The sequence below is a fragment of the Dromaius novaehollandiae genome, chromosome 3 (genome assembly GCF_036370855.1).
Source record: "Dromaius novaehollandiae isolate bDroNov1 chromosome 3, bDroNov1.hap1, whole genome shotgun sequence".
Lineage (NCBI taxonomy): Eukaryota > Metazoa > Chordata > Aves > Casuariiformes > Dromaiidae > Dromaius > Dromaius novaehollandiae.
In genome coordinates, this window is record NC_088100.1 from 1,171,919 (window position 1) to 1,184,503 (window position 12,585).

At 61.7% G+C, this 12,585-nt stretch overlaps 2 protein-coding genes across 2 annotated transcripts in view; both read left to right on the forward strand.

Annotated features, from left to right (window-relative positions):
- HADHB (hydroxyacyl-CoA dehydrogenase trifunctional multienzyme complex subunit beta) overlaps positions 1–12,585 on the forward strand; it is a 644,785-nt gene that overhangs the window by 530,999 nt on the left and 101,201 nt on the right. The gene's annotated exons all lie outside the window — the stretch shown is intronic.
- The window catches only part of RAB10 (RAB10, member RAS oncogene family), a 47,235-nt gene continuing 46,340 nt past the window's right edge, over positions 11,691–12,585 (forward strand). Inside the window, exon 1 of the mRNA XM_064508189.1 lies at positions 11,691–12,280. Within this exon, the coding sequence (XP_064364259.1) occupies positions 12,154–12,280 (127 nt within the window). The 5' untranslated portion in view covers positions 11,691–12,153. The remainder of the gene's footprint in view (positions 12,281–12,585) is intronic.

Sequence of the window (12,585 nt, forward strand, 5' to 3'; positions counted from 1 at the left end):
CTGCCGGGCGGTGATGCTGCCTGGCGGGGGGCGGCGCGCCGCGGCTGATTTGCTGGGAAGCGGTGCACACGGATGCACACACGCACACGCACACGCACACGCACACGCACACGGCCCCCCCCGGGCCCCGCTGGGGCCCCGGCCCTCCGCCCCCGGCCGGCCCGAGGCCCCGGGCACGCCGGGAGCTGTAGTCCTGCCTTTGTTGCCGCTCCGGCAGGATGCGGGATGCGGGATGCAGCATGGGATGCAGCATGGAGGAGGCAGGATGTGAGATGCGGCATATGGGATGCAGGACTGGGGTGCTGAATGGGGGATTCAAGACGCAGGATGTGGGATACGGGTGCAGGACGAGGATGGGGTGGGGAACGCGGGATGTGCGATATGGGATGCAGGAGCGGGATGGGGATGCGGGATGCGGGATGCAGGATGTGGGATGCGGAAGCAGGATAAGGATGCGGCGTGGGGATGCAGGGTGTGGGATACGGGATGCCAGATCAGGATACGAGATGTGGGATGCAGGGTGTGGGATGCAGCATGGGGATGCAGGGTGTGAGATGTGGGATACGGGATGCCAGATCAGGATATGGGATGTGGGATACGGGATGCAAGATCAGGATACGAGATGTGGGATGCAGCATGGGGATGCAGGGTGTGAGATGTGGGATACGGGATGCAAGATCAGGATACGAGATGTGGGATACGGGATGCCAGATCAGGATACGAGATGCGGGATGCAGGATGCACAGTGCAGGGTACAGGATGTAGGATACAGAATACGGGAAATGGGATGCAGGATGCATGATGCAGCACGGAGGATGCAAGATGTGGCATATGGGATACAGGCTATTGGATGCAGGATCGGGATACGGGATGTGGGGTGCAGGATGCACCACGCAGGGTGCAGGATGCGGGATGCAGGACTCGGGCTGTGGGAGACGCCCGGCTCCAGCAGCCAGGCAATGGGGAGAAGCTCTTTCTTTAGGCCTCACTGCTGCTCTGGGGGCTCTGGGGTATCTGCAGGTGCCACGGGGGGGTCCGTGCACGGCCCTGTTCGCTGCCGGCAGGGACAATCCCGGTCACAGGAGTTGCAGCAAGTGGCTCTGGTGGGAGATTAAACATTCTTGTGGCTAATCGAGTCGCAGCGGCCACGTGTTCCTGCACCAGAGATTATCCCTTAATTAATTAATTAGGGTATTTGCTCGCGTACGCAGGGCTGCTTGGGGCAACCCGAGGGCTCCGTCTCCCAGAGGAGCCTTCGCGGGGGACTGTCCCCGTCCCCCCAGCCCGGAGAAGAGCCGTTCGGCGCGTGCGCCTCAGCAAGGGGCCCGCGGGGCTGGCGAGCCGCTTCTCCCCACGGGCATCCCGCACCGAGGTGGCAGCAGGATGGGACCCGCGGCAGGGAGGTGCAGGGACCCCAGGGACGCTGGCCCCAAGGGAGTCTCCTTGACCCGTCCCGTCCTGTCACCTGCACAGCACTGGCCTGGCGTGTCCCCAAGGGTCCCAGGCTGGGTCATTGGCCTCCGCCTGGCAGCCCCCAGGTGCGGTGCCCCTGCCCCACATCCTCCACATGCCCAGGGCTGGGGTGACATGTAGGGCTGGAGTGACAGTAGGAACGGGGCGACATGGAGGGACAGGGTGACATGTAGGGATGGGGTCAGGTGGAGGGACAGGGTGACATGGAGGGATAGAGTGACATGGAGGGATGGGGTGATATGTAGGGACAGGGTGACATGTAGGGATGGGGTGACATGGATGGAGGGGTGAGATGGAGGGGTGGGGTGACATGTAGGGACGAGGTGACATATAGGGATGGGGTGACATGGAAGGATGGGGTGAAGTAGAGGGACGAGGTGACATGTAGGGATGGGGTGACATGGAGGGATGGGGTGATATGTAGGGATAGGGTGACACGTAGGGATGGGGTGACATGGATGGAGGGGTGAGATGGAGAGGTGGGGTGACATGTAGGGATGGGTGAGATGGAGGGACAGGGTGACATGTAGGGACAGGGTGACATGTAGGGACGCTCCCTCACCCGCAGGTGTCAGCACCAGACCGGAGCGGGCGGACGTGCCCAAGGCCGTTGCTGGCCGGTCCCCGGTGCCGGGGCTGGCGCTTGCCCTCGGGGCGGCTCAGGGCTGTCCTGGGGGGTCCCCAGGGCGCCTGGCACCGTGGCCCCCCCGGCGCAGGGGTGCCGCCTCTTGCCACATGGACACAGGTTCACTGCTGGGCCACCCACGCTCTGCCGTGGCCCCGGTCCCCGAGCCCCGAGCCCCGGCGCCGTGGGGCTGGCCGTGGGGCTGGGGGTCCCTGCGTGGGCGGCCGAGCTCCCGTGGGTGCTGGATTGCAGCGTCCTGAGTCACGGGGTGGGGAGCAGGGAGAGTCCCGGGAGCCGGCGCTGACTCACGGCCCTGATGGCCCCGATGGCCCCGGCACAGCCCCGGACCTGGCACCGTCCCCGCGGTCCCCGGCAGGCGACGGGGAGGCGTCTCCCAGAGCCGTGGGGGGACGGTGGGGCTGGGAGGAATCACCTGCCGCCCCCTTCCTGAGCTCCCACGGAGACCCCAAGTTTCTGAGGGCCTTTACAGCCCCACAGCGATGCTGCCCCCCCTTTCCTCGTTCATGGTCTCCTTCGATCCACGTTGCCCATCGGGTCAGTCCTGCCTGGGGCTGGGACTGGTGGGTACCACGATGGCCAAGGTGGTGAGGAACATCCCCATGGGTGACGTTGGACTGGCCAGCCTGGTGGGCTTGGGTCTGGGTGCCGCGCGGGGATCAGATGCTGTTCTGCAGATGAAGCCTCTGTGCCCTGGTGGCCCCCCCGGGACACCATGGCCATCCCTGGGACACCACGGCCACCCCTGGGACACCACATCCATCCCTGGGACACTGTGGCCACCCTTGGGACATCTGGGCAGGTTTGCTGCTTGCTGGACACTTACATTTGGGATGTTGTGGAGAGGCCAAACAGATCCCGTGGCTCAACGGTTGGGTGCTCAGCTGGTGTCAGCAACAGGATTTGGTTTCCGTGACCATGGGACCCTCTCTGAGGATCAATAACTGTTTGGAAGAGATGGGATCCCCTGACCAAATGGGCAAAAGTGTCTTTGCCAACAGGTTGGCCAAGCTGGTGGGAAGAGCTTTAAGCTGGCACGATGGGGGGAGAGAGGACAACCCCTGGTCAGGTAAGGAGGTGGTAGATGGGGTTCACAAGCAAAGGGTCTGCGAAGACATCAAGAGAAGGGAGCTCGTCATCAACAAAACAGGGCTGAAGGGGAGTCAGAGGAATGCATGGAAATCGGGAAGGGCCTGTGGGCGGTATTTTGGGGCAAACTCTCGCATCCCTTCTGGGAAGCCGGCACGCTGGGCACCTCTGTGTGCAGCTGCGAGGCTGCGATCTCACGGCGATCGTGGAAACGTGGTGGGACAGGTCACACGATGGGAGCGCTGCGACGGATGGACACAGGCTCTTTGGGAGGGACGGGCTGGAAGAGCATTGCCAGCAGGTCGAGGGAGGTGATCTTGCCCCCCTACTCAGCCCTGGTGAGGCCACACCTGGGGTGCTGAGTCCAGTGCTGGGCTCCCCAGTACAGGAGAGACATGGAGCTACTGGAGAGAGTCCAGTGAAGGGTCACTAAGATGATGAAGGGCCTGGAGCATCTCTCCTATGAGGAAAGGCTGAGAGAGCTGGGACTCTTCAGCCTGGAGAAGACTGAGGGGGGATCTCATCGGTGAGCTGTGGCCACGTGCCCCAGGGAGCTGCTGGGGTGCCCAGCACCCTCCGTTGTGGTGTAAAAAATCCCCTGGGAAGAGGTGTCTCCTCATGCTGGAGGAAGGCTGGGGCTGCTGAAGGCCAGATCCTCCTCCAAGCAGGCTGATCAGCCTCCTCCCGGGCTTGGCAAAGTGACGGGCTGCAGTCGTTAAAGATTTAACGAGGAGCAGAGCAGGGGAAGCCCTGCCAAGCCAGGCGGGTTTATGGCAAGCAGCCCCGGCCAAATCACCCCAACGCCACCTTTAATGGGGCTAGAGGTTGTTCTGATAAAGGCAGCAGTGACAAAGTAAATCCTTTGGCCTCCCGGAGGCTTTTGACTCGATATCGTACGGCGTTTTGAGGAGGGAAGGGGAGCTCCCGCCCGGGTTTGCTCAGCCTGGCACGGGTGCAGGCACCCGGCTGCTCCGGCGCGGAGCGAGGGATGCTCTGCCCTGCGGGGAGATGGGCCGGGGCATCCTGCGGTCCAACTTGGGCAGACGTCCGTGCTGTTAGTCCTGGCTTAGGGGCCACCCCCCCGCTCCCCCCCGCGACCGTGGCCCTCGTCTTGCCCCCCGGAGTCAGCCCCGACCCGCTGGCTCAGGATTTTTCCTGTGCAGGGACAGGGGGGAAGGGGGACAGGGGAAGGGAAAGCAGCCAGAAAGGAGAAAAACAAAAAGGCTGCTCCATAATTGAGCAGCAGGGACACCCGATCCCGCCGCCCCGCCGGCATCCCAGCCCAGCGCCGTGCCATGAGCCCGGCACGGCTTCGCTCGAGGGGGAGCAGGCGACGGGGCGGATCGTACTCAGCCGGCATCTCTCGTCCTCTCCGCTCCCCGTTTTCACAAGCTGGGACTTCTCACCTTCCCCACCGTCCCTCATTCCCATGCTGTTCTTCAAACTGCTCCAGGGACGGAGAGGAGAGGGGGAATCACACAGGCTGGAAGCAGGGATGCGATCTCCATGCCGACTGCGAGCTGATGGACACTGCGACGTGACTCAGGCTTTTTGTTCGGGTTTGACTGATGCGGTGCCTTGCACTGCTGGCTGGACCAACCCCCCCAAAAGCTCATCCTCCCCACCTATGAAAGGAGAAGCAAGGGCCCAGCAGCTCCCATGGGTCCCCCGGCCCTGGCCGGGACCGAAGGCAGCGATTTGCGCTCTGCTCCGCGGCAGCCCGGGGCAGAGGGGCTGTCGCCGCTTGGCTCTCACCCCGGTGCGGGTTGACGGGATGAGCAACGTGCCCTTCGGAGCACCTCGCTCCGTCCCCGGATGCCAGCTCTCGTTACACCCCAGGTCTCTGCCGGACTCGTTGTCCGACCCCGGGGGCTGCGGGCCGCTTCCCTGGGCTCTGCCGTGCCTGCTGGAAGGGGACCAGGCTGCGGGACCTTCCCGGTTGCTGCTCCCTCGGACAACGTTGGGTTCAGAGGTGGCTCCAGACAGTTCCTTACGCTCATACGGCAAATTCCTGCAGACCTGCTCATTTCGGTGCCTCTGGCATCACTACACAAAACCTCAAGAAAAATATCTTTTTCCATACTCTAGCTTGTGATTCTACTTCATTGTTAACATCACATTTATTTGATTTGTGTCACAATCCTCCTTCCATGCAGCGGTTTTGAAAGAGCCAGAAATGATGCAGCCTGCTCTGCAGCACCTCTCACCGCTGTTGCTCTTGAACAGAGCAGCTTCACGGCCCTTCGCCTTCAGCTTACTTCAAGCATCACAGTCTCTTCTGCAGCCTCCTGTATCCTTTCGATAGCTGAAACTTATTTTGTGGTTAGGTTCTGCCTATATCCCTCTGCACTCGTGTTATTCCTCTCCTGTCATATGTTCTTGACTGCTCTTGTGTCAGACTTCCCTTGAGCATCTCCCAGCTGGTGTCAGACACCTTTCTGCTCCTCTATGGACTGGATGGACTGTGCACCGCTTCTGCAAGAAGTATCTGGGCAAATAGTCTCCAGTTTCTGCAACTGTCACAGCAATGTCCTGGGCTTCTCCCCCAGCGAGCTGGGCAGCTGCAGGCTTTCCCGGCGCCGTGGTCGTGGGCTCTCGATGCCCTGCCAGTCCACCTCCTTGGGCCGAGAGGCTAGAGGTGCTCTGGCTCTATCGGGCAGCATTTCTGACCATGATCTTAGCATTTGTAGAGAGGCAGAGACCAACCCAGCCTGCCCTGGGCTCAGAAACCGCGTGGGAAGGCAGTGCGAGGCCAGCTCCTCCAGCAAACCCTGAGAAGGCAACTGGGAACTGCTTAGGTAGCAGATTTGCCCCATAGCAAGAGGGAGGGAGTTAGAGGGGCAAGCGCAGCTTAAACCAGCCCTGGACTGAGGATGGATCAGTTTGCTGGCAGCTGACTCGTCTATAATTAGATGGCAGCTTCAGTAAGGGAGCCAACTTGGAGCACAGAGCGCCAACGTCTGCCAGTCCAGTCGTATAATTAAAGGAAACCGCCCATTTTCAGAATGACTCTCAGAGGCTTAAAACAGCAGGATGAACGATGAGATGTATCTCCTGATGCACAAACGATCCTGCAAAGTGCTCCTTTTTCTGCAGGCACTTGGAGCTGCCCTTACAGGAGAAGACTCTCTGACGTGCTCCAAGAGCTCGGCGTGGTATGAATCCTCCCTGGTGAGGCAGCAGTCAAAATATAGGAGATTAATGGCTTGGTGGTAGCTTGTACCACTTTGGGTGCTCATACAAGAGGAGGACGGGAAAGAGTCGCGGCCTTGGCCAGCTTTGCCTGCTGCAGGGTGGGAGCTGGCTCTCCCCGCGCTGCCCCGTCCCTCCCATGCACGTGGCATCCGTGACCCCTGGCTCTGCTCCGAACTGCTGCGTGACCTGGGATAACTTCATCCCTCCGTACCGCGAGAGACCCTCAGGGCTCTTCCCGGCACCCCGGTGATCGCTTCGGCTGCCCTGACCCACTTCTCCTCCCGCTGCTAATGCTCCAGGCCAGAGCCCTGCCGGCGGGACTAGCGCAAGAGCTGCGGAGAAGCAAGTGCCCCGGGGCGAGTCCCACAGTCCCTCGTCCCATCTCCGCTCTCACCCAGGGGGAGCTGAAAGAGAGGGCAAAGGGGCTGCTGGAAACCATTCGGGAAGCTCCAGGCTTTTCTCTTGCATCTGAGTTTCATCAGATGTGGCGTGAGCAATATCTGTAAGGCAACTAGATCAGCATCGTTGCTCAGAGATTAAAGGATTTAATAATCTGCTGGCAAGATGTAATTGAAAGAGGCAGAGCTCCGGTATTACAGCATCAAATAAACACCCTGAGAAATTCCCACTCTTCCCCTGAGCTGCCGCCAAACTTTTCCTTGAGCAGAAGAAATCTCCAGCGTGTATGGCGTGGGCCTTTTTCCACACAGTCCCAGGGACTAAAATCTAATCTGCCCTTTCAGCTAACTGCTTATTAATTGTTAATGTGCCTCTCCAGAGCCTTTCGTTCAGAGGTCTCCAGCTGTCCTGCGATGAACGAGGAGCTACGCGCTGCATCGCCTCTGCGCTAGGTAAGCGGGCGGCGTTTCGGCGCGCCGGGAGGGAAGCCGTGCTGCGGCTCGCCTGCGATCACGAGCCGCGAGCCGCTGCTTCTCGGCCCCTTATTCGAAGCGCTGTTTCGCCCTGGCGAAAACCTCCGCCGACGAGGCGGTGACTGGCTCTGCAAAGCACTGACGGCAACAAAGCGGAGCTTCTTCCTCCGCTCGCGGCCAGCGCGGGATCATGACCTAACGTTACCACAAGCGAGCGATGCTGTGGCTGGCGAGCAGAAACGTGGTGTGCGGAGAGAGCATCTGAACGCCGTAAAGGGGGTGCTGGGCTGCCGGCGACCGCTTAGGGAGGCTGAGGAACACGTGAAGGCCAAGGCCCTTGGTCTGAAATCGGGGGGAAGCGTCCCTGCGTGCGTGTGCCCTCGTGGCGCTGGGCGCTTCCTCGCCAGCAGCGACTGTGCGCAAACACGTGCCTGGCGCTGAGACCCTCCTTGTCGCGCTGCTCGCTGCGCTCGGCACGACCTCTGCATCCTTCCAGCCGCCTTTAAGTGCTGATAAAGCGCTTCTGCGCCCGATGCCATGGTGACCGCCGTACGGAAAACCGAGGGAAGACGGTCGCTATTTCGGGGTGATGCAGCTGCGCTTCTGGTTCCTCTTGCGTGCTGCCGCTCCGGCGCAGCTGGGCTGGAGGGACGCGCGGAGAAGGAGGCAGGGCAGTACGATCCAAGGGACGGCCAGCTGGTAAAACCCCCGCCGCGCCGGCAGCTGTGGCAAGAGCCGCCCTAAACACCGCTTTATCCTGCTACGAGCAAAATGGCTTTTCAGAAGACTGCTAACGCCTAGCTGCCTAAGGCCGCTGCGGAGATCAGCTGAAGGCAGCAGAAAGGCCGGGAGGGCTGGCGAGGCGTAACGCGACACACAGAAGCATTTGTGCAAGAGAAAAGCGGCGTGGGGGACCACGCTGGTGCTCTCCCGGATTTCACATCAGGAATTCACCTTTCTGACCTTGCAGCTTATCTCTTATTTTTGGCCCTCTAAAGGTGTCTCAGAAAATGTGACCAGCTCTCACGTAGAGTTCGATAATCCGTCTTTTTTTGTTTGTTTTGAGGTCCCTGCCTTAGCCAAAAAAAAAAAAAAAAAAAAGAAGACAGACAGCTGACTGCTGCATTTGTCTTTGGCCGGGAGGTTGTTGGTATTCTGCGTGCTGGAGTTCGGCGCTCCCGAGCAGCGGCCGCGCTGGCACCCGGGCTGCTCCACGGCACAGCTCATGCTGCAGTGACCTCCGCGAAGAGCAGGACGTTGCATGGCCGCACGCAGAGTAATCTCCACTCCCTTTCTGATCCTCCTCAGACAATATGCCGAATATCTGGGGCTATTAGTCAGCTCCGGAAAGGCTCTTGTGTGTTTTTGTTCCAGAAACTCCTGAAATGTTGGGAGCTGAAGGTGCCTTGGGGGCTGGGTTGCTGCAGGGGGGTAACAGGGCTGCTGTCCCCTGTTACTTGGGGACGTCCTGAAGGGCTCCACGACAGCTCCTACCTCAAGGTGAGGAGCAGGGACCAGAAACGGTGTGAGCCAGACCCCCTTCGGACCACCCGAGTCGTGCCTGTGGTAGAGCAGCGGAGATACCGCCCCTGCCTTAGCGGGGGGCACAGCTGGAAAGAATACAGCTCTTTGCTAAGGCGGTGGGGTTGGTGATGCATTGGGTGACCAAGCCCTTTTCCTTGCTTGCACAGCCCAAGGGCTAAGCCCTGCTGTGCGAGAGGAGCTGACTAACCAGCAAAGCTAGCATGTCGCAGCGTTCCTTGGGCGAACCTCCCCAGACTTATACACCATTGCACAACTTGCTCATGAGTCACTTCTTCCCGCCCCACGGCAGGATCTGAAGTGCCTGCATCTGCGACGCGGTGTTGCAATCGCGGCTGCTTGGCAGTTCCTGACAAGTGGGCTCCTACAGCCAGCAAGGGGCTGCCAGCTTGTGCCAGCCCTCCCTTTCCACTATATTCTTCCTAACTTTGATGATTATCCCTTGGCACCTCAGTGCCCTCTTGACATTGGAAAAGAAACTCCTTGGGAGCACGCGGTCGGGAGCCCGAGAGAGCTGCCGAGAATCGTCCTACCTCTTGCAGGACATTTCCAAATTTACCAGCCTTGCAGTGATGGTCTCCTGATCAAGATCCACTGAGTAATCACAAAGCTGGGATGTCCTTGTCCTTGGCAGGGTGTCTCCCATAGGATCGACTCCCTTGGTGGGTAACATGTAGTGTCAGGGCCAGTGTTAGATGTCAGACAGAGAATACTCCATTTTGTCTGCAGTGGGATATGCACGACTTTGTATTGCTTCCTCTCTAGTATCTTAAAAGATAAACTTCTTTAAACTTAATTACAAACTCTTTATTATTATAAATGTTGGTGCAAAGATCTAGCAATGAGCTGGTACTAATGAGCCTTTGAGGACTAACTGCGAGACGTCTGCCTGTGGATTCCCCGCTAGGTACCTGCGGCAGTGTCTCCTGCGGAGTTCTCCATGGATACTGGCTTTCTCCTCCTAATCTGTTCGGTTGTACACAGCAAGTATTTTGCATGGTGCTTTCAAACTGATCTATCAACATGCTAAAATTAAACCTTTTTGTGGAGCTGTAAACTCCTGCCCTATCTGCTACATCTTTACTTCAGAGCTCCAACTCCTGCAGATAACTGCGAGAGTTCAAGGCTTCTTGAGAAACAGGTTTGTGCCCCCACTAAATGTGGGGGAAGCACACTTGCAAACGGGAGCCTGGGAGACACGCAGGCTTAGAAATCAAAATACAAATGAAAGAAACCCAAGTGTTTCTCTTTAGAGTTGTGGTAATGCTAAGCCATACTTGGGGGGGGGGGCGGGGAGGGAGGGTTATGACTTGTATTAAACCTTTTGAGTAAGTCAGCCCACAAACAGTGGGAAATTACTTAATTCTGTAAGTAAATCGTAATTGACAACGTGCTGGATCACTTCTCGCCGCATCGCGTGGCTGTTTCTGGGAGCGCTCGTTCGCTTGGGAAGAGCAACTCTTCCCTGCTTTGAAGCGAGCAGGTCTCCAGCAGCCCTGGGTGACCAGGCATGTCGAGTGGCTTCAGCGGTTGTTCTGCACCTTGGCTCTGATGGCAGAGCTCACTTTTCCAGTCTGGCGAGGCCGAGAGCTGCTGAATACCCCGAGCACCCAGGCGGCCACCACGGACCGGCTGCCCTTCTGCCGCTGTCCCGGCGGGTGGTTTGATTCAGCGTATCCCGGGCCGAACACCTTCGTGTGCTCGAGGCACCTGGGCCGTCTGCGGAGGTCGACGCACTGAGTGCCTCCATGCCATCACTCTGCCTTGTATTTGTTCCCGATTTCTGGCAGGGCTTGAATGAGACTGAATGAAGCTCCCCTTTGTTACAGTGCCTGGCTCCGGCTATTTATAGGAGCTGCTAAAAGCCTGCCGGGGAGCGACTGCTGGCAGAGCAGCACTGCTGTGCTCAGAGCCCTCGGCCCCCCAAGCAGCGGTGCCCAGGCCAAGCGGCAGCGCCCGCGGTGCTGCCCGTCCCCAGCGCTGCCGCGGGCTCCGACCGGCTCTCATGGGGAGGGCGGCTGCTGCGGGACCCGTCACCAGCCCAGGCTCCTTGCCTCGGTGGTGACGAGGACCCAGGCCTGTGTGGCGGGTCCTTGGGGCTCCGGCCTCCACCTGAGGAGGCTTTGCAGGCCCTGGGGCTTGGCGAGGGGGGGGGAGCTCAGGTCCTGGGGACCCCGCCGGGTGCTGCGGCCTGTCCTGGAGGGCGCTGGGGGGACTAGACTGTCCCTGAGAGAGCTGGTGGCCCCAGGCTGTCCCTAAGGGACTGGAAGGGCCACTGCTGACTCTGAGGGGTTGGTGGGGCCACTGCTGACTCTGAGGGGTTGGTGGGGCCGTTGCCGTCCCTGGGGGGGCTGTCGGGGCCGTTGACGACACTAAGGGAGCTGTTGGGGCCGTTGTCACAATCGGGGGGGGGTGACGGGGCCGTAACCGCCCCTGTTCGGCATCGCCCCGCGCGCGGCCCCGCGGCGACCCCCCCCCCCCGCCGAGGGTCGCGCTCGCGCCCTGCCCTTCGCTGACGTCACCCCCCCGCTGCGCTGCCCCACCCCGCCGCCCCCTCCCGTTCTGACGCCGAGCCGAGACTGGCAGGCGGGCGCGCCCAATGGGAGCGCGGCGAGAGGGTTCGGGTGGGGGGGAGGGCGGGACTTCCGTGACGCGGCCGCCAGGCCGAGGGGAGGCGGGGCCGCCGCGCCCTGAAGCCCCGCCCCGGCGTGCACGAGCGCGCTGCCGCGAGCGCGCTGGCGTCACAGCGCGGGGGCGCGCGCCGCCCGCCTCCTCCAGCCCTTTGCCGTGGCCGGGTGCTGGGGGGGGGGAGGGGAGGAGCCGCCGCCGCGCGGGCGTGCTGACGTCAGGGCGTGCGCGCGCGCGCACGTCCCCCCCGCTCCTCCCCGCCGGCGGCGCCATGACGCGGCGCGCGCGCGCCTGCCCCTCCACCTCCCCCCCGCCCGGCGGCCTGCGCGTTTAACGAGCGGCGCGCGCAGCCCGCGGAGCGCCCGTGAGGAGCCGCCGCCGCCCGCCGGGAGCCGCGCCGAGCCGCGCCGCGGGGTTATGAGGCCGGGCGCCGCCGCCGCCTCGCCGTGAGGAGCAGCGAGCCGCTGCCGTCGGCGGCGCGGGGAGCGCGCGAGAGGCGCCGGGGCCGCCCCGAGCCGGGAAGCCATTTTGTGGGCCCCCCTCCTGCTGCTGCTGCTTCGCCGCCGCCCTCGCGCGCGGTCGCGGCCGGTGCTGCCGGTCGGGGTGGGCGGGCGGGCCCGCGGCGGGGGCGCCCCGTGAGGGAGGGCGGCGGCGGCGGGGGGGGGCAAGGGAGGGGGCCGGAGCAGCGGGCGGCGGCCGCCGCGCCTCCCCATGGCGAAGAAAACCTACGACCTGCTCTTCAAGCTGCTGCTCATCGGGGACTCGGGGGTCGGCAAGACCTGCGTGCTCTTCCGCTTCTCCGACGATGCCTTCAACACCACCTTCATCTCCACCATCGGTGAGTGCTCGCCGCCCCCCCTTCCCCCCCCCCCGGGAACATGGCCCCCGCGGCCTCAGGCGGAGCCCCCGGCCCGCCCGGCTCTGCGCGGCCTCCCCTGCCCCGGGGCTTGGCGCATTCCTGCTTCCTTCCTCGTCACACGACCCCTTTTTCTTTCTTTCTTTTCTTTTTTTTTTTTGGTCTCCTTTTATCCTCGGTCCAGTCTGGTGGCAGCCCCCGCCTCGGAGCGTCCCCTTGGGTCCCCAGGGACACCCCCCCCCCCCCCCCCGTCCCCCACCCCGCTTCGCCTTCTTGCTCTCGCTGTT